At 37.2% G+C, this 27776-nt stretch overlaps 1 protein-coding gene across 7 annotated transcripts in view; it reads right to left on the minus strand.

Moving 5' to 3' along the window:
• Window positions 1–27776, minus strand: part of PLCE1 (phospholipase C epsilon 1) — a 167047-nt gene that overhangs the window by 22192 nt on the left and 117079 nt on the right. For 4 of the 7 annotated variants that reach the window (XM_069796616.1, XM_069796615.1, XM_069796617.1 and 1 more), the window contains 17 exons: window positions 24499–24644; window positions 22400–22658; window positions 21482–21690; window positions 18892–18933; window positions 16532–17198; window positions 15847–16029; window positions 14850–14967; window positions 14298–14457; window positions 8840–8962; window positions 8618–8754; window positions 7397–7635; window positions 6344–6405; window positions 6054–6219; window positions 4118–4225; window positions 3574–3690; window positions 3332–3490; window positions 2187–2310 (listed from right to left, as the gene is read on the minus strand). In XM_069796616.1, the coding sequence (XP_069652717.1) occupies window positions 2187–2310; window positions 3332–3490; window positions 3574–3690; window positions 4118–4225; window positions 6054–6219; window positions 6344–6405; window positions 7397–7635; window positions 8618–8754; window positions 8840–8962; window positions 14298–14457; window positions 14850–14967; window positions 15847–16029; window positions 16532–17198; window positions 18892–18933; window positions 21482–21690; window positions 22400–22658; window positions 24499–24644 (3019 nt within the window). The remainder of the gene's footprint in view (window positions 1–2186; window positions 2311–3331; window positions 3491–3573; window positions 3691–4117; window positions 4226–6053; window positions 6220–6343; window positions 6406–7396; window positions 7636–8617; window positions 8755–8839; window positions 8963–14297; window positions 14458–14849; window positions 14968–15846; window positions 16030–16531; window positions 17199–18891; window positions 18934–21481; window positions 21691–22399; window positions 22659–24498; window positions 24645–27776) is intronic. The other 3 variants (XM_069796618.1, XM_069796620.1, XM_069796619.1) reach the window with 2 other exon arrangements.

Raw genomic sequence — 27776 nt, forward strand, 5'->3', positions numbered from 1 at the left:
AACTGGAAAGAAATCCTGTGCTGCAGGGCATGCTCAAGCCTTACATCTTCTCTGAACATGGTACCTAGAACTTAAACAGGTACCCATTAGACTTGAAGGTTCAATGAGTGAAGTACTTTACTGTTTACCTGGGAGAACATGTGCAACTGCGTCAGACCAATGGTCCATCTAGCTCACCATTCTCTTTCTGACAGTGGCAACAGCAGATGCTGTTCAAAGAGAGCATCCAGCCACTAGTCATGGTCCGCTTCCCTAATACCACCCTAACATCCACAATTGCTGAATATTAGGGACGTTGGACCATCCATTTCTACCTGTAACATTTGCTTATAAACCTGTCCATGAATTTATCCAACCCTTTTTTCAATCTGCCGATACAGTGCCTCTGCAATTTCCCATGGCAGTGAATTCCAGATGTTTACTACCAGCTGCACAAAGAAATACTTCACCTGTTTTAGACTGATCTTCCACTTGTTTTACTAAGCATCTCCTAGATCTAATGAGTAACAGTTCTGTACTCCCCTTATCCACCACTTCATGATTTAGTAAACATGCTTCAAATTCACCCCTCAGTCCTCTTCGCTCCCAGCTGGAGAATTCCAGCTTTTTCAGACTCGTGCAAGGCCACCACCATATTCCCTTTACTTTTTTGGTTGCCCTTCTAACTTCCTTAACTCAACCATATCCTTCTTGAGATCTGGAGGCAAGAACCGGACACAGAACTCAAGTTGTGGCACATCAAGGTTTTATACAGAAGCAAAAAGATGTTTTGTTTTCAGTACTGTTCCTGATGATCCCCATCTTTTGGCTGTCACTGCACACAAAGCTGAGGATTTCAGAGAACTTTCAATAATTCCATGATCTCCCAAATTGATACTGTCATTGTTGAGCTTAGAATCATACAAGCAAGGTTTAAGTTTTTTTCCCCAAATGTATTACCTTATGTTTATCTACACTGAAGCAAATCTGTAACTTTTTTGTCCCCTTGGTCAGTTTTGTGACCCATCTATGGAGTTTAACAGTGGTGCAGCATTTAACTACCCAAAGAGCTTGGTATCACTTGTACCATCACTGCTGTCTCCTTGGGTAAATGCACTGTGATCTACTTTGACATATTCTCTGAAAATTACCGACTAAAAACAACAAGTAACCCATGTAGATGCATCCAGCTTGTTCAATCTGTGCATGGGAGTTTTGACAAATGTCCTTTCACAAAACTTTAGAGGATTAAATGTTTCTGACTTCAGCTGTTTAGTCTACCAGAATCTGCCAGCCCCAGAGCAAGAGAAGCAAAAAAAAGATGCATGACTTCAGCTCAGCTGCCTCAGTTTGGCACATTCTGTCCTTCATCTGTAGTTGAATCAAATGTGTCTGACCGAACCGGAGAGCTAAGGAAGTAGTGGAAGTTACTAACTGCAGTATTTTTTATCACCTCTGGCATGCCAATCATTATATCCAATCTATAAACTGCTCCTAAAGGTGCATTTATGCTAACCTGCCATTTCCTGAAGGCTAGGACAGCTGAAGCGTAGACAGCACATGAACTCAGAAGGCAAGTCAGTAAGGCGTGCCTTGCCATTTTTTGACTCATCAGCTGAAGCTTTAATAAAGCCATCTTTATTGAACAAGCCAAGGACTCAGGGGCTTCTCTACCTTTACGCATGAAGTGAACAGTTGATGCTGAAAGGGTAACTAAAACAACTACTTCAGGATCAGACAGTAACCACGGAAGACTTTGGAGAATCTGCATCTTAGGTCAATTTAATGGCAGTCATACAGATGCAAGGGCTAAGCCTGTTGTGAACCTTGAGCTTTCAGGTGTTTAAACTCCTTATGAAAGACAATACAGGTGAATGTAGACAGAGTACACTATGAACACAATCATTTTTGCATAATATAACTAATATAAAACACAATTTATAAAGACTACAATTTAGCATACGCTGCACAGTTAAAACATCTAATGGTTAGAGTTAAAGTCACACTCAAGTACTCTACACAGTCAAATTATTTTCACAGTATTATAGACTATTGCACCAAAGGGCCACCAAGGACATTTAGTACATCTTCGTCTCACAAGGTAAGATCAACTTACCTACATCATTCCTGAACTAGAATATTTACATGCCTTATTGCTACAGTTTTAACAACAGCACTGTAATAAATAAATAAACATATATTGTTACCATCAGAGAGAGATTCATAGTCATAGTCATATTCATCCTCTTCATCATCTTCCTCTTCATTGGTAGGTGTGGGGTTGCTAGCACCATTGCTAGCCTGTGCTTGCATATGTGCCAGCTGGTGAGCCTACAGCAACAGAACCACTTATTACATTATTGGTAAGTACTTTTAAAAAGCAAAAGAGTTTTCATGACTGTTTGCATCTTATTTTTATTTATATGAAAGCACTGAATATATATAATGAGAAATAAGTAAGATTGTTAAGATCAAACTAAAATACCATTTTAAGGGTTTGAATATAAAGAAAACATGTATTGATAGAAAAAACACCCAATAAGATATGAAACCTAATTGATTATGGAAAACTGTCCACTTTGCACATTATTCAGAGCAAGACTGCCTTTTTCCAGTCTGAGGTATGCTGTTTTGGAAGCCGTTCAAAACTTTTTTTAAAGACGGAGAATGTCCATATAGTGGTACAATTAGTGTGATTTACTTACTCTGATACAAGAATTCAATTCTAATTCAATTGTGTTTACATTTTGGGTAAAAGCAATTAGTTTTCAAGGATTCAATCTAATAGCTGACTAACCACAGACGTTGTTAAATTGAGGCTACCAGAGATGCCGCCCTAATTTTTAGAAACCAAAAAAATCCCCATATAGGTATAAGCACTACTTGAATAGCACAGTCCCCCCAAAAAGGGAGTAGGAAAGAGAGAATTTGCCTGGCTTGAATATGAAAAAAAGAAACAAAGCAGAATTCTGCTAGAAATTACTACATACTGTATATATACACACATACTCAATGCATATCACTATTTCTCAACAAACATGAATAGCAAATGTCATAGCCTCTGAGTGTAACTTTGTTTATGTTTATCACATAGGGCATGTGGTGCTAATCATAATATTACAAAGTATTATAAAACTAAAATACAGTAAAATTTTGCTACACTGTACCTATACTTTACTATATGTCTTGTCTACTTATTTGAAAGTGTTGCAATCCACTGTGAGTCTTCCAAGCATGAATACGCATTAGATTATTCTGCTGTACATATTGGAATGGCAAAAACTTCAAACGTAAATGAATTATTTCTAACAAAAGTTAGGTCTCACTGCTTGCTATTAGGGAAGGACTTTACCTTTTGTTTCAATATATCCACTGGTGTTTGATGGGCTTTAAGCTTCTTGTTTTTAAGCAGGATTTTTCTTTTCAGTTGGCCAGGTGAAGGAAGCATGGGATCATCAGAAAAGTCACTCTCAAATAAAAACTTTGTTACCAGCTTATCTCCAAATACATTCTGCAATATCAAGAACATGTGATACAATACTGAAAAATCCCAAGGCGTGTGCTTAGAATAATTTACCACAATTTATGGCCTACCTTGAAAATTTCAGCCATCTTGCGTTGCTGAGGCAATGAACAGTGGTTTTCTATTGATATGATAATTGGCATGTCAGAGGTGATAAATGCATTGCGATCAATAGCTTCAACTACCTCCTGTGAGAAAGGAAAGTCATTGAAAGAACATGTGATTATTTTGCAGCATTCAGTTAACTTACTGTTAGTTGAAAGGGGAGAAAGGAAGGCATCTGTTTTCCCCTCTAAGAAGAAAGAATCCACAATTTGCTTTCAAAACAAGCTCCTACAGATCAACCTACCATCTTGTTACAACAGAATCGGTAACAGCTACTTATGTTAGTTATGTTGACAATAAAAAGACAGAAAATTACAGTACATATGCTACAAAAACTAATTTGAAAAGCATAATGTTTACAATTGAGGAGTTCATGTCTGACGTACTCCATATTCTATTAGGATTTAGCCCATTAGGATTTGTACTTTTCTAGTAGGCAAATTTTTTCCTTCATTAAAAGTTACTGATTTTCTTCTCATTTTTTGTTTCTCTGTGCAATTAGCAGCATACCTTAAAAGAGATCTTAGTAGTAAGAGTGTGCCCATGATAAATGATAGGCATCCCATCATCGCCATCCCAGCAGTCTAATTCTACACTTCTGCAGCCTTGTAAAAGAACCTAGAATGCAATTGAACAGTGTAAGCACATATAAGCCATAGTTTCATGCCATCAAAGCAGAAGACAGACATTGCAGAGCTAAATGAAAGCCCAGTGATTCAGCAACAGTGCTGGAAAGAGCAATCTCTGTGGAGTAAACATAGCCCTCAGAAGCTACAGTCCCCCGCTAACTGCATTCCCTAAGTTGAGAAAGAGTGGGAAAATTAAGAAAGCATTTATGTTCTTAGGAGAAGTACCATAAAGCTTTGAAATTCATGGTATCTTACAGGACACATGGAATCTGTTTGCAGAAAGTGGTTCTTGATGTATAGCTTAATGTTCTGAGGGAGAGAAACATTTCCATGTATCTATCTGCAAAAGCAGTTATAAAGCAACATAGCAATTTATTCCAGGTTGCTACCACGACAGCTTATGGGCACGGCATCTGCAGTTTGTTTGCTGGTTCTTTTTGTTGATGTTGTTAGTTTTTTAAATAGAAGGTGGTCTGAAGATAATGTCTTATGAACAAATTCCATGAGGATAGTTAGAATGGAAATGTGCCAGGCCATCTGATATTAAGCTCATTTACAGCCATCCGTCCATCCATCCACCCACCCATCCATCCAATTTTTATTTATTCATTTGTTTATTTCAGAAAGCCCTGCTTGCTAGAAAACTACTGAAGAAAGCAAAGAGGAAGGATGGAGGGAAAGATAAGCTAACTCATCTGTTGGCAGCTCAACTTATTATTGCTATCAATATTTAGCATGCCTATCATTGAAAGAGTTATCTGTATTACAATTTAGCATTTTACTGAAAACAAAGATCTTGACAATCAAAACCATTTCCAGCAAAAACATTCATGAACAAACTAAAAATTACCTCTTCTATTCGAAATCTGAATAATTAGATTTCAGGCAGTTGTGTCCATAGCTGGCACACCACCACTTCTGTGAGAGGCAGACACACTGAGCCAGAACAAAGTGCCCCTTCTCTTTGGCAACAACTACTTGAGGGACAGGAAGAAACTCTTCTGCATCATTCAAATTTTGGAGCCAGCTGAGCTCTCTCTCACTTCCCATCTATTACCAACACAATACTCGCATACCGCTGCAGTGCTACCACAGGAACCTCCTTTGAAATTGCATTCTTCAATGCAATCTTGTTATTTGGGCTTTCCTAAGACAGCCTCACCCTCTGTCTTATAACTCCAAGCAAAGCAGCACATGGGATGCCACATGAGCCCTTCTCAATGGTGAGTCATTAACATTTAGAGTAACGAAAACACTACTCACAGGAAGTTTGCTGCATTCTCTAGCATTTGGTAAATACACAGACACACAAATACATATATACACACAAACACACACAGAACCAAGAGCCCTAGGGAGAAATCGTTCTCTTCCTGTCCACTACCCATCAGGCATAAAGTCTAAAAAACTGTAGAATCTTCCTAGAAGTAATGTTTTTAGAAGTTATAGTTCTATTTGAAATTTGTCCTTGCAATGCAACGTACAGTATTTGAGTAGTGTTTTTGACATCTGAATGAACTAAAATATTAGATCAGTCTTTCCTGTGGGAAAGTCTAATTTTAGTAGTTTGGGTCAGACCGACTGATGTCTAAATGCTATGAATCTCAAACTAAACCTATTTTTTTGCCTTAGAAAAGGCATCTTGAGCATAACTGTGCTTACAGGCAGCTTTCCCACACATCATGTTTTCCAACGTTTTGCAAGCAGAGGTTTAGGACATTTAGATTTTTCAAAGCAAAAAGGTCACGTTTCTGAGACTTGCCAGTTAAACAAAGAAGTTCATGCTGAAAACTACACAATGGTCCAATCCTCCATACCTGGCTGTAGAGCTCTACCGATGACTCCCCTTTAAGCTGATGGCCAGTAAGGTAAGTATTGTGTGAAGATTCTATGTAGTAATATGACAGTGGAAAGTGCAAGTCCTCAGCAATCTCTTGTGACTCATCGTTTTTGGAGGCAAAGTTGTCTTTATCCATCAAAAATCTAAAGGTGAGAAGATGTGAGGAAATTTTATGCTGTGCTGAGGATTTTGTGACTGTCATACAAACATCAATACACTATATATATATATATATATAAAAATAAAAATTAACACATAAATAATTACCTTGCAAATCCTTCAAAAGATAGTAGCCCCTGCTGGCACATGTTCACACTGGGTTCAAATTTCTATAAAGATGAAGAAATTTAAGTGATATGTAATAATAATTCTTAGAATTACAGCTTTTTCATACTTTCAAAGTGTAGCCTGCTCACTGAACTAACCAGTTAGTATGTAAAACCAGTCTGTCTGTGGATAAAGTAATTAGGTGCCCGCAGTATGCCCATCCTTGTTTTACAAATCACTAAACAAGCATACTAAATTCATAATTGTAAATCATAGAATCATTCGGGTTGGAAAGGATGTTGGGAGGTCATCTAATCCAACCTCCTGTTCAGCACTTAAGATGAAATTAAAAAGGATCTATAATCAGGCATCCTCCTATCTATTGTGCTTAAACACAACACACCACCATTTCGAATTAAAGAGACTTGTGGTATGCTAACTTGATGTTTCTTTAGAATTTCTGTCTTTTAAACTTCGCAATTTTATATTACATGTTGATAGTTGAAACATACAGTTTTTAGCCTTTGTTAACTGCCAAGTGGGGGCTTAATTTTGGAGTATATTATGCATGTTTGGAAGAATTCAAAATTTTCTACATACTTTCTAATCACTTCAGTCATTGTACATAAGGAATAAAATGTCCATGTTTGCATAATATTTTTTGGTAATAAAATAAAAATATGTGGAAATGGTGGTTTTTATGTTCCAAATTAGGGTTAAGCTCTATCAAAAGTGGTCACAGACAAGGAGAAAACAATGCACTGTCATGAGTGCTTTCCCAAGTGGTGACATCCCTGTCCAGATAAGCACACGTAGCCAATAAACCTGTTTATCTGCATGATTTTTTTTAATGGACATCTCCACAATATTATAGCCCAGAATAAAGATAGTATTACATTTTAAATTCAAGTATACTGTAGTGATAACATCAGTGTGAAAGCAGATTTCCACATAGATATGCTATTCTAACTACAAGGCAGACAATGCTAGTGAGGAAAACAGAAGTAACAAGAGCTCAAGTAAAAGGAATTGCAAGATGTTTGTATTACAGACCTGGATAATACTGAGGATTTCATCATAGGTGCAGTGTTCTCCTTGGCAATTCACTAGGAAGTCGTTTAGCTGCTGGATTCCCACTCCAAATATTCCCAGCGATGTGCTTTCAACTCCAGTACCATTGGTTACAATACTGGCAGCAGCAATAGCATCAGATATTTGCCTCTGGTTGTCTGATAGTTGCTGCCTGCTCTTGATGAACAAACCAAGGTCTGAAACATTCCTCGTCAACAAATCTTAAAAGAAAAAATAAGGAAATAAGCTATATAATTATGTGTATTATCTATACTGTATATAATATAATGTAATATATAATACACATGAATATCTGACTGAATATTTTAGCACTGACATAGTAAATTAGAACAAAACCATCTTGTTTATATTCACTAATAGAAGAAAGAGTATTAAGCATGAAGTATGAAAGTATGTATATATTAAGTATCAAAACAGTGAGAGTAGACTGTAAGTGTTCAATTACTATAAACAAAATCCTGGAACCTTTAACATGGATTCACACCCTCTCACACACTGTCACCCAGAACCCTCCTGCTTCCTCTCACCACCACGTACAGCCTCAAAGCCCTTCCTTCGCTGTGTACAACCCCATACCCTTCCTGTGTGATCATCATTTATCTTCTCCCAATCCCATATGCCAATTGTACTGTACCCTCCCCACAGGCTGCTTGGCAGAAAGACTGTTTTCTTTAAATGTGGACAAAGCTCCAGACTTAGATTATGGTAACTGGGGAATGTAAAGGGGGACAGAGGTTTCCTTCCCCCTTGTCCCACACAAAGCAGATCTACTAGGAAACCAGATAGGAAAAACCCAACCAAATGAGACACAGGGCACAGCCTCCTCATTTCTCCTTCCTACATTTCTTTGCTCGGTGTTTTAGCCCTTCCAGAGCTCCTGCAACCAGATATAGATCCCTATGTTGGGCCCAGCCATTTGGCAACAAGTTTTATGCCTCCGCTATATTGGTTACAAATATATCTGGCTAATGTAAAGCAGCAATACTTTTCCTCCCCATCATTTCCGAGCAAAGAACCTGTCTTACATCCTGCTAACTAGGTATTAGTGGAGGTACAGCAGCAATCCTCTACTTAAATTTATAATTGATAGTTCTTTACGAGACTGTCTGAGACACTTTTTCTTAAGGCCAATAACTGAAGCTCTTCAGCAGGCTAACAGCTGTATTTTCCTCTTTAACAAACCTAAATCAGGCTGGAATCCACTGCTATTTTCATCAATCTTCAAATTAGTGTAAAGTGGAGCAGGCTCTAAACCAGATCGATTGCAAGGCACAGCATAGACATCAAAAAGGTCTTTCAGATCCTTGCGGCTACGGACACTGCGAAAAGAGTTTAGAAGTTCAGTTTTTGCTCTTTTATAAACTTGGATGAATGAGATCAGTACAGAATAAAAATATATTTTACCTGAAAGATTTGAAGAGCTCTACAAATTCCACAAAAGTCATGTTACTATCAGACACCATGAAGTTCTGAAACCCCTTCATTCCTCCTTTAACGCGGCCATGCCAGCTACTGCTGCTCCATGTGCTAAATCAGAAAGAGACTGCTTAGTTTGGTTACGTTAAATTTCTACTTAGTGAAATATTACGCATTACTGCATTAACACTTTATTTGTGCTCTCCTTAATGCATTTATTACCAATATCTGGAAGAAGCAAATAAAGCAGTATCTTATAAGATGCATAACAACAGTTTGTACCTTCTTGTTTTATAGTAGATATTCTTTGCCCTCAAGACAACTACAGACTTTGCCAGAATTAATAATGTATATGCATGCTATTTAAAACTCTTCCATGTGCAAAAGGGCCTGACGCAAATGGCACAAATGAAAGCATACTCATTTTCCCTTTAAAGAAAACAATGCTAGCATTCTTGTAAGCACAGGTTGTTTATGAGGTTCGTTGAAGATTTGCTAAGGGAAATGGATGTAGAATTCCTTAAAGCTCTGCACTGTCAAAATAAAATAGTAATACTGTGACTGGATATGCAAGAAAAACAAATATTTTCCTTATGAACCTGGGGTTTCTTATATCTGGGAGCATTAAAGGTGCAGATTTTAAGAAGTATAACCCTTCTGCTTTCCTGGCACTCAACCCTCATTGTTTCCCAGCCTATGGGTTTCCCAGATACTTCCCAAGAACAACTGGGATTATCATCAGATACCTCAAAGACAGGTCAAGCTACAGTCCTCTTCTTTTAGGCTTGGAGGCCATTTCCTTCTAGAAACAACATTCTAATTATTTCCTTCTTTCAGCATTGTGGGCTGAAGGAAGTAAAGTAGACTGCAATTTCTTGAGATCAAAGGCAGAAAATGATCACTGAAACAACTAGCTGTTTGGTGCTAATTATTTTAGTTGACTTGAGTAATACCAAGCCCAGCCAATTTCATTATAACTGCAATTGTTAACCTAAGTTGTGCAGCTGAACAAAGTTTTTGAAGCAGAACCAGTAAATTTCCAAAAGGCACATCCCAAAATCTTTAGGCTACTACAGGATTTACACTAGTAAGGGTAGTTAGGCACCTACTTGAACTATCTCTTGAGCACTATGAACAAGTCCTTCGTGAATTTTATGTACTAATTTGCAATGATGGGCTGAGCTCTTGAGCCCCCTCCTGGGCCTAAACACCAATGAACACACACTGCGGGAATGGGATCCACCAGCACCAGCATCCTGAAAACACAGGGATCTAAGCAGCCAGCACAAATACCAATAACTGTCTAGTTTAAACCATAACTAACTCCAGAAGTTACAATATTTGTTTCAAAATATCAGACTAGGTGACTGTGTGTCAGACTTCATTGCTCTGTAACATTCAAATCTACAAATCCATTAATCTATGAATTCTGCCATCAGGTTCAGTACAAGTAGCTCCAACAGCTGTGATGGAAAAACAGGACCAGCTTGTTGCCTACTGTTCCTAAAGACATTTCCAGTCACCTGCTGCAAGCAGGCGACTTTTTACGTAAATATGCTAGATCAGATTCCCCAAATGTCTCCTGGCCTGGGATGGATGCATGCAATTGAAAACAGAAAGTGATTTAAAAGTATTAAAAAATACCACCTACTTTAGTTGATAATGTTCAACTTGTTTGACATCACTACGGCAAGTACTAACATACTGCATATCACTTTTTGGCTAAAATCATTCTTAACATTTTTATCAGACAAGAAAAATAAACAATGATGAGGAAAGTCTCTTGACTCCAGAAAACAGACTGAACTGTAGAGCACCAAACGGAAGACCAACAGCAGATGATAACGCTCAGCATTTCACTAGATCTGATCACTAAAGAGTATCATCCATAATCACTCCACAGGTAATAAATACAGGTTGTTAAAAAAAAGGCACTAAAAACCCCAAGAAACCCCCCTACCACCAACAACCAAAACTGTAATTAGTAGCAGTCTAGATTATACCTGTATACAGCTACTTTTACTCTCTCTCTGCAAAAAAGCCCCCATCTCTAATTTTCCATATCCTGTTATCTGTTTCCCAGTGGCGTTACCATCCATTCCCCTGCTTCCTCCACCTTACAGGCAGCACTAGATTTCCAAAGAACTTGGGAATTTGCTGGATGCACATCTGCTTTGAAAGAATGACAGAAGACAGCTGCAGGCTACCCGTGTTTGGAAATCATCTGGATATCTGGATTGTACAAGGATTTATTCTCAACGTAAATTATTTATAAGGAGGTCAGGAATATCAAGGTTGTGAGTTATATATGTGAAAATACCGATTTTCATTCTCTACCTATAAGAATTACTATTATTTAAAATGTACAACAAAGATAGCCAGGTCCTCCTCTTTTAAAATTGCTATCGTTATATTTAGATTTTTTTTTTCACTTTAAGAAATTTTATTTCATTTAGCACTTCTCTCCTGATTGAGATGTTGATCTAATTTACTGGTCAGATGAAGTTAATGCACAAATTATATGGCAGGAGAAGAAGAATTAGAAATCTCTCTTGCTCTCCTGCTCCTAGCTGCTACACTGCAGCTAACAATCATTTGTCACCAGCTCAGCTTTCTGTACTGCAAAGGCTTCTGCACAGCTGGTTGGGACCCTCTGCTCCCTGCTCTCCTAAACTCTGGGTTCTGTGAGGGATCATGCACTCACCGAATGTGCACAACCAGCATGTGTCCAACACTGCCCCCAACTATGAAGCCTCGTCAGTGTTTCAGTCTAAATCCAGACGCTAATCTGAATTAATAAACTCTTGGCTCTAATCTGTGCAGAGCCATACAAATGCGTACAAGCACTCCCAGTGGATCCTGTATTTCCTAGGTTATTTCATTATCTAGGTCATTCCAACTTTCTGTTACTTTGGAAAATGGATACTTGACTTTATCTTATGCTACTGACAAAACTGGTTGGATATAACTAAGAATATAACTTGATTTTTATAAGACTGCAGAATTAACAATAAAAATGGAGCAAAAGGAAACAAAAGATGTCTGTGTTCAGCCTGTGTGGCTTCCCAAACTTACTTTGCTTGTGTATCACCGCTGTTAAGAGCGGCAGCTTCCAGGAAGAATATCACGCTGCTCACAGTCTATACATACCACAGCTTGTGGACCACTGCCCCAGTCCGCTCCTCCATCAGTTATACCTACACTGCTAAAGGCATCCATCCTGCCACTTTTTCTGAGGCTCAAGTTCACGTTGCTCTGCACTGCCCAGCAATTGGCTCAGGTCTGGTTTGGTCCCCCATGGTGCTTGCCTGTCTCTAAGACATCATTTTCATTTTTAATACGGGTTCTATCTGAAGTGGCCGAAATAAGCTGTGGCATATGTTATTGCCTGACAGACCACCGTTTAGTTAATGTAACGCAAAGCAATAGGACATACCACGACTGTGGGTGGATTGCCTGAAGGTACAATCCTTGCAGGGAGTGTGTCCCACAAGACAGTATATTGTAGATGGTTTGAGACTGAGTAAGCTCTCCATCCATACTATCTAATTAGAGATCTCTCTGGAGCAAATATTCCCAGAACTGTACCTACATTCCATCTTGGAGGCAACCAGCTGGTTTACTCTAGAAGAGATTCCAAGAGTGAATTAATACACATATAGGGTGGATGATCACAGGACTTTGCAGCAAAGTAGAGAGCCAACTATTTGATAGCTCAGACTTACTGATCACAGTTGAGGCACTATAGGGATTTCTTTCTTTTAGCACATGTGAAGTGTCCACACACACGAAAACTGGCAAGCATAATTCAGACCTATCAAGGGTCCAAAGGGTAAATACCAAGAATAAAACTCTCTCCACTGCTCCAAGTCTCTTAATGGCTCATGACAACTGGGTCAAGGTAATGGATAAAACATGTAATTCTGTTCTGATGAAGATTTCCTCGGGACAGATGAAACAGGCATACAGCTGTATCCTGAGCAAATTCTAGCAAGAAGGGTCCTATCAAGTTGGGGAGAGCTCTACCAAGCGATGCTGTGGGGTTTCCAGACAACTTTGCCAGGGAAAACCTGTCATAACTCAGGGAGGCCCACAGTGCTAAGCTGCACAGGGATCTGTACAGAAACCGAGGACTGAGAGGATTTAAAGGAACATTAGCTGTCCTTCCCCCAGGAATGTGAATTCTCTGTTGAGCCTTTTAATCTCATTTAGAGAACAAGAATTATTTTGGCATAAAAACAAAAAGCAGATTTGCAAAACAGAGAAGCATTTTCCAGAGGTAGTAAAGCAGTATTTCTTCAGTGTAATGTAAGAGAAAGCTGTTCCAATCCTTAAAAAAATATGAGAAATGTCTTACAGAGGTAAATCCTAGTCTGGCATGTTCATCCCATGGTGGTGAATGACAGTGAAGAACAAAAAGTAAAGAACATAGTAAGAGCCTCAGACAGCAGTTTTAAAAGGAGAAGCGGCCAACCACAGATGTCCACAGGTGGCCCTACTACTCGCACCTATTTCCAAACCCAGTCGGTTTAAGTGTAAAAAAACCCCTAAGAAATACACAACATAAACCATTACATAAGACATGTCTCTTCAAAAATAATGTTCTACCAGCAGCAGTTATCTCTTCCATTGTTTACCATTGCTCTCCTGGAAACCCTAAGATTCATACTCATAACTATACCTCAGTATTCATTCTGCTAAAAGGCATTGGAAGGCCTCTGTTGAGACTGTCTTCTTGTATGTCATAAAGTACCACCCACAACCCCAACATATTAGCACTGTTATATTATTATTATTACTACAACTACTAACACCACTACTATCACTGTTTATGGAATTAATACAATAGTGCACCATGTCACTGCACAACCACAGCATAACCTTTTGCACTGCCTAAGTGACACAAAAAGGATGAATGTTCAAGGAGGAGAGGCCTGCGAGAGAAAGATTTCAAATCTTTTCCTCCAGTTCCCCAAGACAGTACTACAATCATCACCAGGAATGTCAGCAAAAGTTAATACTCCCCCAGGTAGAAATTACTTGTGCTGAGAAACCTCAGAACTTCAGTTCACACATCTATAACATTTCTGTTGATTTTCATTATACAGAAGACATCTGTAACTATGTTTTGAGGAAGATCTGGAGAAAGAGTTAAACTCCATATTTGTGTAGTTTTGGAACAGCATTCCAATCTGCTTCTGTAACACACATAAACTGAAGCACGCTGCTCAGGGACTTGGTACAAAGCCATCCTCAGATTCATGGTATTTCAGCTTAAGTGTCCTAAGCTGTTCTACAATGTTTTAGATGTCTATCAAAAGGCTAATGACATTTCTAACATTGTTTTTGTCAGTTTTCATCAGTTTGGCATGAAAACCACATTTGATGATAATTAAGTAACAGTAACTTTTTTCTTTTTAAATCAAAGCATTGATTTTGTCCTTACCTAGACTGACTCTTGCTTGAAGACATTACGGGAGAGGAGACCGGTCTTGCTGGTGAAGATGTTGTAGCTCCCAAATTAGGAGATCCAGATGCTGTCAGAGAGTGAGCTCTTCTTGATGGCAGGTTGTTAGATGGAGAAGCATTAATAATAATATTGTGATCTATGGAGAAAACAGAAGTTTGCAGCACAATTACAACATCTGGCCCAATAAAAATGCTTTTGTCCAGGAGATTTATATCACAATTCATTAACACATAGTAAGACACTAAAGGGATTCTAGGTTTGTCCCAAGACAGTCAAAAAGATACATTCTGAACAACACTTACATACCCATTTCATCTGAATGGAAAGGAAGTTCTACTGAAACTAAATGAAAGAACAATCACGAACAACTACAGAAATTAATTTAAAAATTTATAGCGTTTGGAGTTTCAACTGCAAAAGTAGTTTTATATCATAAATGTATTTTTAACACCATTAAAAAAATGTCTACATAAAAAGACTTTGAGCAAAACCCTGAGGAACTTTTAAGTACTGAAGCGATATATCTACCTGGTTCTTCTTGTTCATCAATATCTTGAGGATCCGAACCACTTCTATTACGATATTCTTTACAGCTTTTGGCCTTCCGAGTTGCCATTTCATCATCAGTGGCCTCTCCACTTTCACCCTAGAAATAATGAGCACCATAATAAACATCCCAAAACACTACTATTCCCATTCTTTACCAGTGCAATCTGTAAGAAACCATGAGATAAATCAGCTATTCTTTATGAAACAGGCTCCTGTAAGGCTGATACCAGCAGAAGAGACAACTTAAACAGGATATGTAGTGAAGTGTGGGACCATTAGGTGTTACCTCAGTTTGACATCACACAGAAGATGACAATGATTGCGCCTGTCTAAAGTGGTACAGCTGGTTTTACACTATTCCACTGGTGCACAGGAGCCCTAAAGAGGATGGATCTTGTCACTTGAGGATCTCCCCCACCTGCCCGCTAGAACACATGGATAGCGTAGAGCTACTAGCCCCTCCATTTTTGTCTCTCCTGGCTATTGGTGAAAGTGGTTGAGTCCAGGAAAAGAGTGGAGACTGCCAGACAAAGTCCTGTGTTCCTGTCACCTACATAAGATAAAACTGCGTGCTAACATGAGGCAGAATAACTGTGGTGATGTTTTTGGGAACATGAAAACAAAAAGGAGAAAGAAACTGACACCAGTTTCCAAACGTCACTTTGCACATTAATATTTTTATTACCACCAATGTTTTACCTTTATCCTGAGGTAGCACCTAAAGATCTCAACAAGATTCTGTCCCCTTCTGTTAGCCCCAGTGCCCACATGTCCTGAGAATGGTTCAAGCATGAGAAAAAAACCCCAAATTATTGGAAAACAGTAAGCCCAAAACCTGATACTGCAATAAACGTTTTAAAATTATCATCTAATTTCTTTTCTCTGGTTCAGAATACAGTTACCTACACAGTAACTGTAGAAAGGAAACAAGTCGGCCAGATAAGCAACAAAATACATGAATAACAAAACAGTCTACCCTCATGAGTACTTTCTTCTTTTTCTTAGCTGCGCTTATTCCCAGAGTGTTGTTTCTCTGTACACTAGGTTTCTCGGTGCTTTTGGTGAGAGTTCCTGTGCTTGTGTTTCTTGCACTCCATCGTCTGCCTCCGAACAGTTCAACAGCCTGAGCCAAGGTTGGGCCTTCAAACCTTCCATCCTCCTACAAAAATTCTCAGCGTTAACAAAACAAGGAGAATAAGAACAGACACATTTTTTTAAGCAATAATATAGACATCTCTAAGGAACGAATGAAAGACAAAACATCAAGAGGAGGCAATTTTTAATTACTGCATGAATACCAAAGGGCTATTTTGTTTGATATTTTGAGGTTTTTTTTGGCCTTAGCTCTCATCACTCAGTATTTCAGCACCCTTTTCAAGTACAGTCATTGCTTTTTCTTTAATAAAATACTTATTCCAAAACGCCAAACATATGAAGAGCTTCAAAATAAAAAAAGATTTAACTTCAGAGTATTGAAAACATGCAAGGTTTGACAGAACATTATGTGGAGGATCAGATCTTCCTGACTTAAGCCATGTTACGAAGTTGGAGATTTGGTGCTCATCTTTAATCTTAGCTTACTTATAATAGAAACTAATTGCTTTAAATTAAGTTGTTGACATCTTTGAACTTTTCTTATACAAAATCACAGCATCTTTTACCTGGTAAAGGCTGACATACTGTTTCCGTAGCCACTGTAGTCTTTGATCAGGGAATCTCCTCATTTTTCTTACAGCTTTAGTCAATTCCAGCAATCCATCATACAGCATTCTGGCAGTGTATTTTGGAGCAACAAAGTGCAGCAACTTATTATCAGTAGTCTGAAGTCCATAAAGTATTGTTATACCATTTTCTTCAAGGGACATGTTACAAAGTTTATTCTGAACACACACAGTGTGCATATCAATGCCGGAGTGTCCCATATATACAGCCTTGGCTGAAAACAAGTCCAAAAAACCTTCCACCAGTCCAGTATTAGCAAGCAACTGGTATTTGCCAAGCTCAGCAGTATTACCCAGCACACTCAGTTTTGCCTTAGCATTTGCAGGGCAAACCGTTGTGGGTTTTGTCCAAGTCAAGGTACTATTATCAGGTTGAAGTTGAAGAAAGCAACGTGCTGAGAGATGTGTCTCCTGGTCATAGTGAATGACGGTTGCCCCTTGTTGCATGAACTGATGGACATCAGCCCTGATGGATAACACGTACCAGGGTATGAGTTCTATTCCATGGCAGAAAGCCTTCTGTTGCTCTTCTGTTGAATTTGTGTCCCATTCCTTCAACTGCTCAAATATATCACTTTCAGAATCTGAAAGATCTCCAATAATAAATCTGCATGTGAACAAATATGAGAGACTTATATTTAATGATACATGTGCTGATTTATGCTATGATCGATGAATTTTTTTCTGCTTTAGTTTAACTAAAAAGAATACTATCATCACTATATAATTTGGACTTACAGGAGCATCTGTAGTTTTTACATTATTACAATTTATGTTATTGCAATTTTGAATTAATTAATAGATGCTGCTACAATTAATTATTACTCTTGCAACAATATAATTATATTTTCTTAGAACTTACCAAACATTAGATTAACAATAAAAACCATCTGTTTGGATCTTAAAGCCAAGTGATTCCAGTTTCTAAATCCACAGCATAAGATAGCTTCAGTTGAAATATCAAGTACCATATGTGGAAACTGTTAGCAGTATCTACTGGATTGAAGACAGGACTTCTAATCTCTGTTCTACTATTGACTTAATGTGCAGAGCTTTCACATTATATAAATTCTCTGATTAACACTTGTAAAATAGTGGTTAAAATACATACCTTCCTCATAAGAATGCAGCAAGAATTTGATCAGATACTTTCCATTAGAAAATTTAATTTTACTTAAGCAAAATATTAACATGAAACTTGTACGCAGCAACCAAAATTTTTGAAATATTTTACCATAATTAGAAACAGCAGATACAGAGCAACAATGCTGAACTAATAAATGAGGTAGTTTAAATAGAATTTCTTCCCTGCAGAAGCTTCTAACATGTATGAATGCACAAAATGTTCAATATTTTGATACTGCTTTAATGAACATAAAAAAGAGCAAACTGTTCTGTGTACAGCAGAACTAATGAAGCACATTTTTCTAAGGATATCCGGCCAATAAAATCCAAACCAGCTTCCTCTGCATATTCTTCAAGGCATCTTGTCCTAATACCCTCAGTACTTCCCCTTCATATTGCCAAAGTACTCTCAGCTCCTGCCCACGTCCCACCAGCTGAGCAAAAGCCGATTCATGTTGTGCCTCGTTCCGAGTCACACATACTATCTCCTTAACCTAAACAGCATGGATAACCATGAGCTCTTCCTCAAACTCTTCTCTACCCAGAGCACTAATTAATTTTAATCCTTCCCTTATTCCATACATCAATTCTAATGATTCCTCTATGAATTTATTAATCAGTGAGATCTCTACCTCTCCACCAAATCTAGCAAAAAGTGGCCAACAGGCTGAGGATTTATTGCTTATGGTGAGGGGCTTACACAGGCAGAATAGTTATATCAGCCTTAACTGTAGCTCTATTTCCTTAAGAAATCTTCCTAAAAATAAAGGTCATGCATTAGAACTGAGCTGGTATAAACTGTCTTACCAGAGTCTTACCAGACACACGTACATTAAAATATTTACCTGTATTATACAAGATTAAGATTTTCAAATTAAACAACTAAAGCAGCTCTTTCTCCCCCATGCCCTCAAAACAATCAAATAAGTCTCTGCAAAAATTCTAGAAAATGTATTCTGAGACTAGATGGCTGGAGGAGTCTCGTACAGTGGAGACAGAAATGGCAGAGCTTTGTTTATGCCTTATTTCACATTTGATAGCACTGGCATGCTGCAGATTAAAATGTACAAGAAGCAGGTAAGCCAAGCACACACACGTAATCATATCCAGAAACATAACCTCTGACATGAGCTGCCAAAAGCAACACAGCTATCAGTTCTTGAGAACACACTTACAGAACTCGGTTTGAATCAGAAGCTTTCTTTATATGTGCTGCACTGAGATGCAAGGAAATGAAAAGAAAAGATAAAGGAAACATTAAAACAGATTTCAGTTTTAGAGGGAAAAAATGCACGGGGTACAAAAAGAAAAAAAACTTGAGTTTTTCCCCTATTATTTTAAAAGGTATTTACTGTAATTAGGAAAGCTTAAAAGTGAAGATGAGATCAGGCTAATAAAGTGATGCATCAAAGTTTAGAGTATCTTAAGAGGTCATTTGGTTAACAATTCTATAGAAACTGTATTTCAGATTTGAAATTTTTTGCTTTTCCTACCTACCTTTGTTTATTTGAGAACTGTCAAGATGGAGTTCTAATAAAGATTAAAGTTTGATATTTATCTGGCATGTACAGAAATTCAAGGTGATTAGACAGGTCACTGATTACAGAGTGATAGACTTTGTTTGCTAACACAACTGGGAAAGTAATTATACCCACTATGCACTGATTCTATTAGATGCCTTTCATTTTTTCTTCAAATCAAACTAACCTACCAGCTTTGGTGGGTTCATGTTCCACAATACTAATGCAAATCAGCAAAATGCAAACTAATTGAAAATCTTCCTTGCAATTTTAAAGTAATGAGAAACATGTTATACGGTGTATTCTTCTGCCTTTATGACCACAATACTATGATTATCAGGTAATACATAATTATTATATAATTTAGATTTTATAATACTGTATGCAGTATGACTTAGGTCTCACAAGAAAGAGACCTAAGTTTCTCCCTTAGAACTCTTTAGTTGTTCATAGCATTAAAAATAAACCAAACATTGCAACCTCCATACAACAGGGACAACAGAATATAGCCCTTCTGCCTCTGCAGCAATTTGCTCCTGTGCCTCACTCAGGTCCCTGAATGCCCAGGAAAGAGATGGCATGTGAATAAGGAACTTCCAAAGTCTATGAGGTACTTGAGCTAAATTAATACTTTCAGAAGTATTTTTCTACAAGTCATTATACTGTTAAAATCAGTACTTACTGCACCAGAACTACAGATACTAATAACTGAGCAGTTAGTAGCCTGAATCAGGAAACATAACTTTAATTACCTATCTGCAGTTTTGTTCATTTAAATTTTAAACTTTCATTTCAGTGTCATATTAGTGGGTTTTTGGGGGGGGTTTTTTGCATTTAATTCCTACTTTAGAGTGGAACTTACTAGATTATATTTAAATATAAAGCATAACTAACTAATTTACCAAGAACTGATTTCATAAACAGATAACAAAGAGAACTTCATTTTCTCCATACTGTTCTTTTATATTTAAATTCTACTTTGTTCATCCAAGAGAAATGTTGATTTCCCTAGCTTACTCTCCATTTGAACTGTGAGTTGCTAGCTGATTTTAAAGCATATTAATTAACAAAAATAATTCCTGGAAGAAAGTATTTGAACTGAAGTCAATAGACAACATAAGTGGATAGAGAAGTGGGTCTGTCTTTCTTGGCTTAATCTACCATTCCACTTTCCAGAAGCAACCAAAGCCAGATGTGAATAATTCTATTAGAAACCATTCTCTCAGGAAATAATGACTATTTATTTGAAATGAAATTTAGAATTGCATGTTAATGAAATAAATGCATTTAAAACAGGAAGATGGTAGTTCCTTCTCAGGCAGTCACTTATTAGATTTTTATGTGTAAGTAGCTGAAATACATTGGATACTTCTGAACATATGGATATTTCTGATACACATTATCAACAAAATAACTCAAACAGTGACCTAAGCATGCTCTTGTATACAAGCCCTCATGTAATTTTACAGCGCTTCACCTCTGAACAGTACAGTTCTGTTACTTAATTTGAAGTTACTCTAACATGGTTACTTAGTTTAAAGCTGACCCACCTACGTCTATATGGGCTGCAACTTCACTGCAAAGCAACATTCTAGAAGATCAACTGATGTCTTAAACTTTGCCATACCAGGTCCTTGAAGTGAAAATCTGAGATTACTGAACACTGGGCTTTTTTACATGGGGCACAATTTAAGTAAACTTCTATGCAAAATAACAGGACTATAGGAATCTGAAAATTCAAAATGTGTACTGACTTACAAATGTTTTCTGGATATAATTTAAAAGCCTCAAACGAACATGTCCTTAAAAGAAGAGGTCTTTTGAAGGATAATAAATAAACTTTATTTTCAAGGGGGCAGAACACTGCCCGAGCATGCAGAATATAATGTTCTGAGCTCTGATAACAGATATGTCCTGGTGCTATTTCTGTCACCACAGACCAAATTGTAATCGTAACTGTGGATTTTTAAAGCTCTATGTGTAAGACAAAAAGGATTTACCCTTATCGTGAGAGGAAGTAATTACATCATGAGGGAAAATATAACTATACAGAGAGTTTCCAAGCATTTGAGTATCAGATACTTAGCATAACTGCAGGGGAGAAAAGTTCTGAATTGGAAGAGGATAAATACAAGGGAAGATGTTAAAGTCAACCTTATTTCTAAAAGTAAGCCGTGGTAAAAGAAAATTAAATATTAAAAAAATGAAACATAAAGGTGATGACAGAAAATAAAATGAGACCTACTGGTACCGGGATTTGTCCTTTAGAGAGTTTTTTCTTGAACTGCTCCCTTCACTAAAATTATCTTCAACCTCTTCAGATTCCAAACTGCGATTGCAGCTCCGAATAGTTTGAAAGATATTGTTTGCTGTTGATTCTTTTTCTGGATTATTTAAACCATCTTGGCCTACTCGTTGCAAGAAATTATCTTGTCCGCTGTAATCTGAAACAAACTAGAGATATCTAAAAGATCAGTACAGTAATAGATAGGATATTGTGTCATCTACTTCTCACTGGAGAAATTTTTATAAGAATTAAGAATATTTAGCATATATTTCGATTAGCTCCTAATGGGATTTCGTACCTACTTCGAATCCTAAACGGACCAAATCACTGCATAAATCAAGTAACATAAGTTACAATAACTCCTGAAAACTTCTTAAAAGCCTCAGTCTTCATCTTTTCTTGTAACGGGCATTTTTCTTTTAAAACCAAAATGATAAAACTCAAAGGAATTGCTTCTTTTCACAGAGGAGAAGCTTGATCCACTGAGCTTCTGAATTCCATTTTTAAGGAACTGAAAACCTTCCAATTCCCAATGAGTTAAGTGGAAGGTCAGAGCATTTAACAGAAAATAGTTACATCTTTAAGGATTTACATGCTTATTTTACCAGAAGTATAAACATGCTCCTCTGGTACTAATGTTACTTTCTCAGTACTCCAATACTGACCGAGGTATAAACAACCAAATCTAAATTGCTACAGTAACTATGGGCATTAAATTGAGGTCCATGTAACTGAACGGTCTAGTAACAGTGGTTTAGAAAACTTTACTTAGATGATGCCTTCATATAAAAGAGTAAATAATATAAAATAAAATAATATAAAATAAAGCACTGGATGGCTATGAACATAACCTCTTAGAATATCAATCTCATTTACCTCTAATGTTTCATCCTGGGAGTTATATCGTGGACAGAGTCTGATGAGGCTTGATGCTCCATCCAAAACTTCACAAAGCTCTTTTAAAAATACACCACAGAAAGGAACAACTTTACAGCCTGGAATATTGAGTGCTCGGCTGACCACTTTCCTGTATTCAGATGATGACTCATGCTGTGCCATAGCATCTTTCAGACTTCGCATAGTTTCAATATCAGACTGGTCCATAAATTGCCACATTTTTAAAACTTTTCTTGACCTATTGCAAGAAGAGATCGCGATATTTATTAAAAAAATTAAAAACAATTTACATTCAAGTTCAACACCCGCAGCATATATGTAATAGAGGAAATTATCATCATTACTGAGAAATGAATGAATGAAATCAAGCTTATTATTTTTATGAAAATTCTGGGTAGTGGACCATTTTCCCCCTTTTAAATTATTAAAGAACAAAACTGAAAAGGAGAAACAAGCAGTCTGATCTACTGGAATAACATCTGACATTGTAATAAAAGCCCACCTGCATAAGACATACAAGCAGGCTTTCTAATATTTTCGTTGTGTCATTGCCTTAAATTTATAAGGGCCTGGGAAGAAATAAGAAAAGATTAAGGAAATGGCATAAAGATAAACCAGATGGTTTATTACAAATTCCTTTAGTTGTATTACAAATAATCCATAAAGTTAGCAGAAGTTGTTGGGTTGTTTGGGTTTTTTTAATTAAATTGATTTAAAATAATTTACATTGATTTTTTTCCCATTTAACTCACAAAATAAATTATTTATTTTGATGAAAACAAGTAAGTCAGGACCATGTTCCAGCTCTCAGGCACCAATGCAGTGCTGCAGATGAAAAGAATCTTTGATTTCAAACAGAAGTAGCTCCTGATGCTCCCAGAGGACTGCGAGTACCTCTGGGAGTTCTCTCACCTTCTGAGCTGTATGTCTATGCAATGATACGGCCTTCCGACCCACCCCTGGCCCCAGACATACCAAAAGGTCTGTAGAAACATTAACAGTAGAACATCCCCAACCCCACTTTCTGTCCCGGTCCCAGAAACACTGCTAATCAGCACTAGTCTTCCTCTCTTCTCTTTCCCTTGCACTGTGCAGATGCATTAGAGAGAAAATTAAGCCCTTAATTGGCTTTGCATTTTTCCTCACAACTTCCATGGCTTGGAGACTGTGGATGCATTCTGCTCAAAAAGACTCCCCACACCTATGAGTGTTTCAAATGTGGTTTATATGCCAAAAATGTAAACAAATAGCTCAATAAGAATCCTTACTAAAGCAAAAAGAGCAACAATACACTTTAAAGCTTTGTTACACCAACACGATATACCAAGAGGCTCAAAGCTAAGAGCTGGGAAATCTGATCTTAACTCTCCCCTGTTCAGTCCAATTTGCTGCCATCCGAACTGCCAGTGCAAAGGCACTGCTTTCCTGCTCACCCAGCCCCCCAAAAAGCTGCAATTCTGTAGGAAAGCTAGCAACAAACCGTCTTTAACCTCATACTCTGTCTTTCTCCTGGAGACACTACAGGTCTGGCTATGTAACACCACAGCAGCATGAGGTCTCAACATCAGTCAGTTTAAGTAAATTGAAGGGGTTAAGAAAAGAGGTTTAGCTGTTTGTTTGGTTTTGTTGGAATTTTTTGTTGTTGTTTTGGGTTGGTTTCAGGTTTTTTTTACAATGTAAGAATGACCCTTTTAGAACGATTATGTTTCACTTGTGTTCTGAAAACTCCAACCCCAAGTTACATTAGTTTTGGTTGATTAGATAAACCACAAGTGCTTTCCCATCTTCTTTTCACATTTAAAAATTTCTGTTTAAAAAAAAAATAAATTACGTTTTCTAATGTAACATACTTAGCATGTACCAGGAAAACCGATGATCTTTCCAGAGCATTTTGGAAAAAACAGCTTTTAGCATGCTTCGTTTTTCCAAAAAGGGATTACTAGAAAGTCACAGGGTGAGATGATGTGATTTAGCCACAGATATCTGTTTAGTCCATTGTTCTCCAGAGACATCTGCTTAACAGAAGCTGCAGTGTAATCTATCACTGAAAAGCCATTTACAAAAAAAGTTGCCAGTACCTTAGCCCTGCCAGAAATTCCATTACAGCATTGTAGTTGCCCATATTCCAGCAGCATTTTGCCACATGTACTAAATATGAGAAGACTTCTCGTTTCTCCTCCATAGAACCTGCAGTCAGGATCAGCCAGGTAACCCACGAGCTCACCTTGTAAAATAAAATGGACAGTACAGTCAGCCAAAGCAATGTCATTTGGAGCATTCATGCATACTTGATGGATAACATGGGTTTTTTTGGTTTCCTTCTGTCAGGAGGGTATCAGTCAAAATTCTACTTATACACTTACGGCCAAATCACGTATGCAGTGCAAACACACCTCACCCACAAACATACTCACATTACAACAGTAAAATCATTAACTGCTCTAGAAATACTTTTATCAAACAAAAAACTACGGTATCCTAATATAAGATATTCTGAATATGCTTTCAGGCCACAGAAGAAAAAGCTTAAGGTAGTGCTGATTTCTAAAGCTGCCAGAGAGATCTGCAGTGTAAATTCTCATTAACATAGCTTACAAATCTCAGCCTCACACTGAATAACCCTTGTTCTTACAACATGGACAGTGAAAGTTGATAAATTGCAATTTTTATTTTCACTTAATTTCACAAAACTGGTAGTTGTATTTAATGTACAAAATTTGCTAATTCCTATATGCACTGAACATTTAAAATAATTCACATTATCTGTCTGCAAGATCACAAATGAAGTAAACAAAAAAACCCCCGCCTTCCTAAGTGTGACCATACTACCAACTTCTGTTCAGTGATTCATTAATGCAAGAATCAGAAATTAACTTAGTACATGATTCTGTTTGCATTTAAACAAATAAAAAAATCAAACCTTCATTTCATCAGTGTGCAGATTTTCTTTCCAGTTTGTGTTCCCACAACATCCATAAAAAGTAGCTATATTTCACATGGAAACCTAATTTAAACCAACTGCTCTTTTTTACAATATGATTCCCTGGGGGCTTGATTTTTGTCATTGTGTAAACACTTAGGAAGCAATAAACATGATTTGTTTACTGACACCAAGTTCCAGTCTTTAGTCCTGAAGGATTCAAGTGTTTACAGACAATACCAGTGTGGGGAGAGGCTTATAAAAAGTAGAAGATGTTAGTTAACCCCTCAGGGGGCATAGACTTTTATTTAAAAAACCAAGCATGCGAAATAAAATGTAAGGGCATTAGTACTAACAGGAAAAAAAAAACACTAAAAACATATAGGGCTTCCATTTATGCAAGTCTATACAGACACAGTGTTCAGAGCCTCTCACTCCTGAGGGAGAACAGTCAAAGAATATGAAAAATCTAAGTTACTATTTAATCTTCCTGATGCCCAAATCAATCAAGAAGAATAAATGAGAAATGCGCAGATAAGAAGACAGCCAGAGCTCCAATATATGCAATGCATAAGTGTGTAAAAAAAAAATCAGATTTTTAAGACTGAATTCCTGAAGAAATAAGGTGACAAAATCATTCTCTCTTTCATGCAGTGAGGACATACTTGGGAGTGCATACCATGGGGATGGAGATGCTCTAATGGGATGTGAAATGGGACAATGGACCTGTTAAGAAACAGCATTCCACCTGCTCTAGCCCTCATCGAACAACTTGGGTATGATAGGCAAGAGCTGGAAGAAACTCGCTTCAAGTCTAGTGAGAATCAAAAGAAAACAGGTTAACTACTGTTTCAGTAATTACTGTACATTTTTATAACTAACATGTAACAATAGAAAAGATTAGGAGCAGATAACAGGTACAGAGGTTATAGGTAGAACAAGTACCAGAGTCCGATGTTGTACATGTAAACATGCTCAAGAAGCTTTCCCAAACACAGCCTTAATGCGCTGCCACTGCAGAGGCCACAATACAACAATAAATAAATAAAAACTATTAATATTGGCTGCCCTATACAAGATACATCCAATCGCTGCACCAGCTCTGAATGAGAATTTGAATTTAGCTGAAATTGTATTTGAAGTGCTCAATTGGTTATTTCTAAATGTAAAAACTGAATCAACAAAGAAGTGCATACCTGAAGAGCATGAACGTATGGAAAAATACAAAAAACCCCAGAGCGCTGCATGACACGGGGGTCAAACAAGGGCAAAACAGAATAAAAGGTAATAAAATAAATGCATTAAAAAAAAAATCAGAAATTGTGAAACAAAACAGTTAAATCTGTGATTCAAGGTTGGCATAGATTTGTTCGTATATGCTGCAATCAAATTACATATTGGTTTTGGGTATTATTCACATTTTCCAGAAATGGCTCTGTTAGGGAATGCAAACGCTAAACATCCAATCTCACAAAAAAATTAATATTTGTTTGGTATGAAATACCAAGTGTGGTAATGACAGTTTGATTAATATGTGTTTAAACATTTTAAAGAGTAATATAATTAAGCAGATCTGTTTTAATCTAAGGTACTAAAGATGTAATGGGCAGGAGAAAAGAGTATCAAAACTGAAAAAATGTCTAAAAAGGCAACTGAATTCAGATTCCCCACAAAGAAGAAACCTTGAAACTAGGACAGTCACTTGTTGAAATTTTATTTAATAGAGAGTTTAGGACTGCTATAAACAGTTATGATGAACTCTTACAAACACTTTGTAAAAGCAAACAAAAAATTATAAAGGTCAACATGAACAAGCCTTTGCAGCCTTGAGATGGCATATGTATATGTAAGAGCAAAATAAGGGTGCAAAAGGCAGTAGTCTCCCATGAAGTTTACGATCACTCCTCTTGCAGGACAAGAATAGAATTACAGGAAGAGTAGAAAACATTTAAAAAATCTTGCACTAAACAAGAAGGAAAAATAAAGTGTCTGAATCTCTAAATTTTAAAACAGAATGGGCAAAGGCAGATATAAGGGCTTGGGCAGAATCAGGAGACAGAACTGAGCATCTAAAGATACAACCCACTCCTGAAAAATAATGAATGTGCCTGCTTTAGAAACTTCAGTATTTTCATATTCCCTTGAGATCAGGAAAAGTGTGAGGAGTAGGCTGGGATACTTCAGTCAGATGCAGATAATGGCAAATTTCATTCATACCTTTTTATGTGTTGATGAACTTAGGAATGAAACAGAATTGTTCCTCTACATATGCTACAGACTGTTTCGACTTACAGTTCTTTTATGCCACATCTAGCAGTAGCGAGAGTATAAATTGACCTTTCTGGCGGTTCTGAATAGCATTGGGTCTCCACAAGGTTTTTCTTTTAATTATTCAGAGACTGTTGGTTAATTGATCGGAATGCATTATACAGCCCC

Source organism: Haliaeetus albicilla, chromosome 11 (genome assembly GCF_947461875.1).
Source record: "Haliaeetus albicilla chromosome 11, bHalAlb1.1, whole genome shotgun sequence".
Classification (NCBI taxonomy): domain Eukaryota; kingdom Metazoa; phylum Chordata; class Aves; order Accipitriformes; family Accipitridae; genus Haliaeetus; species Haliaeetus albicilla.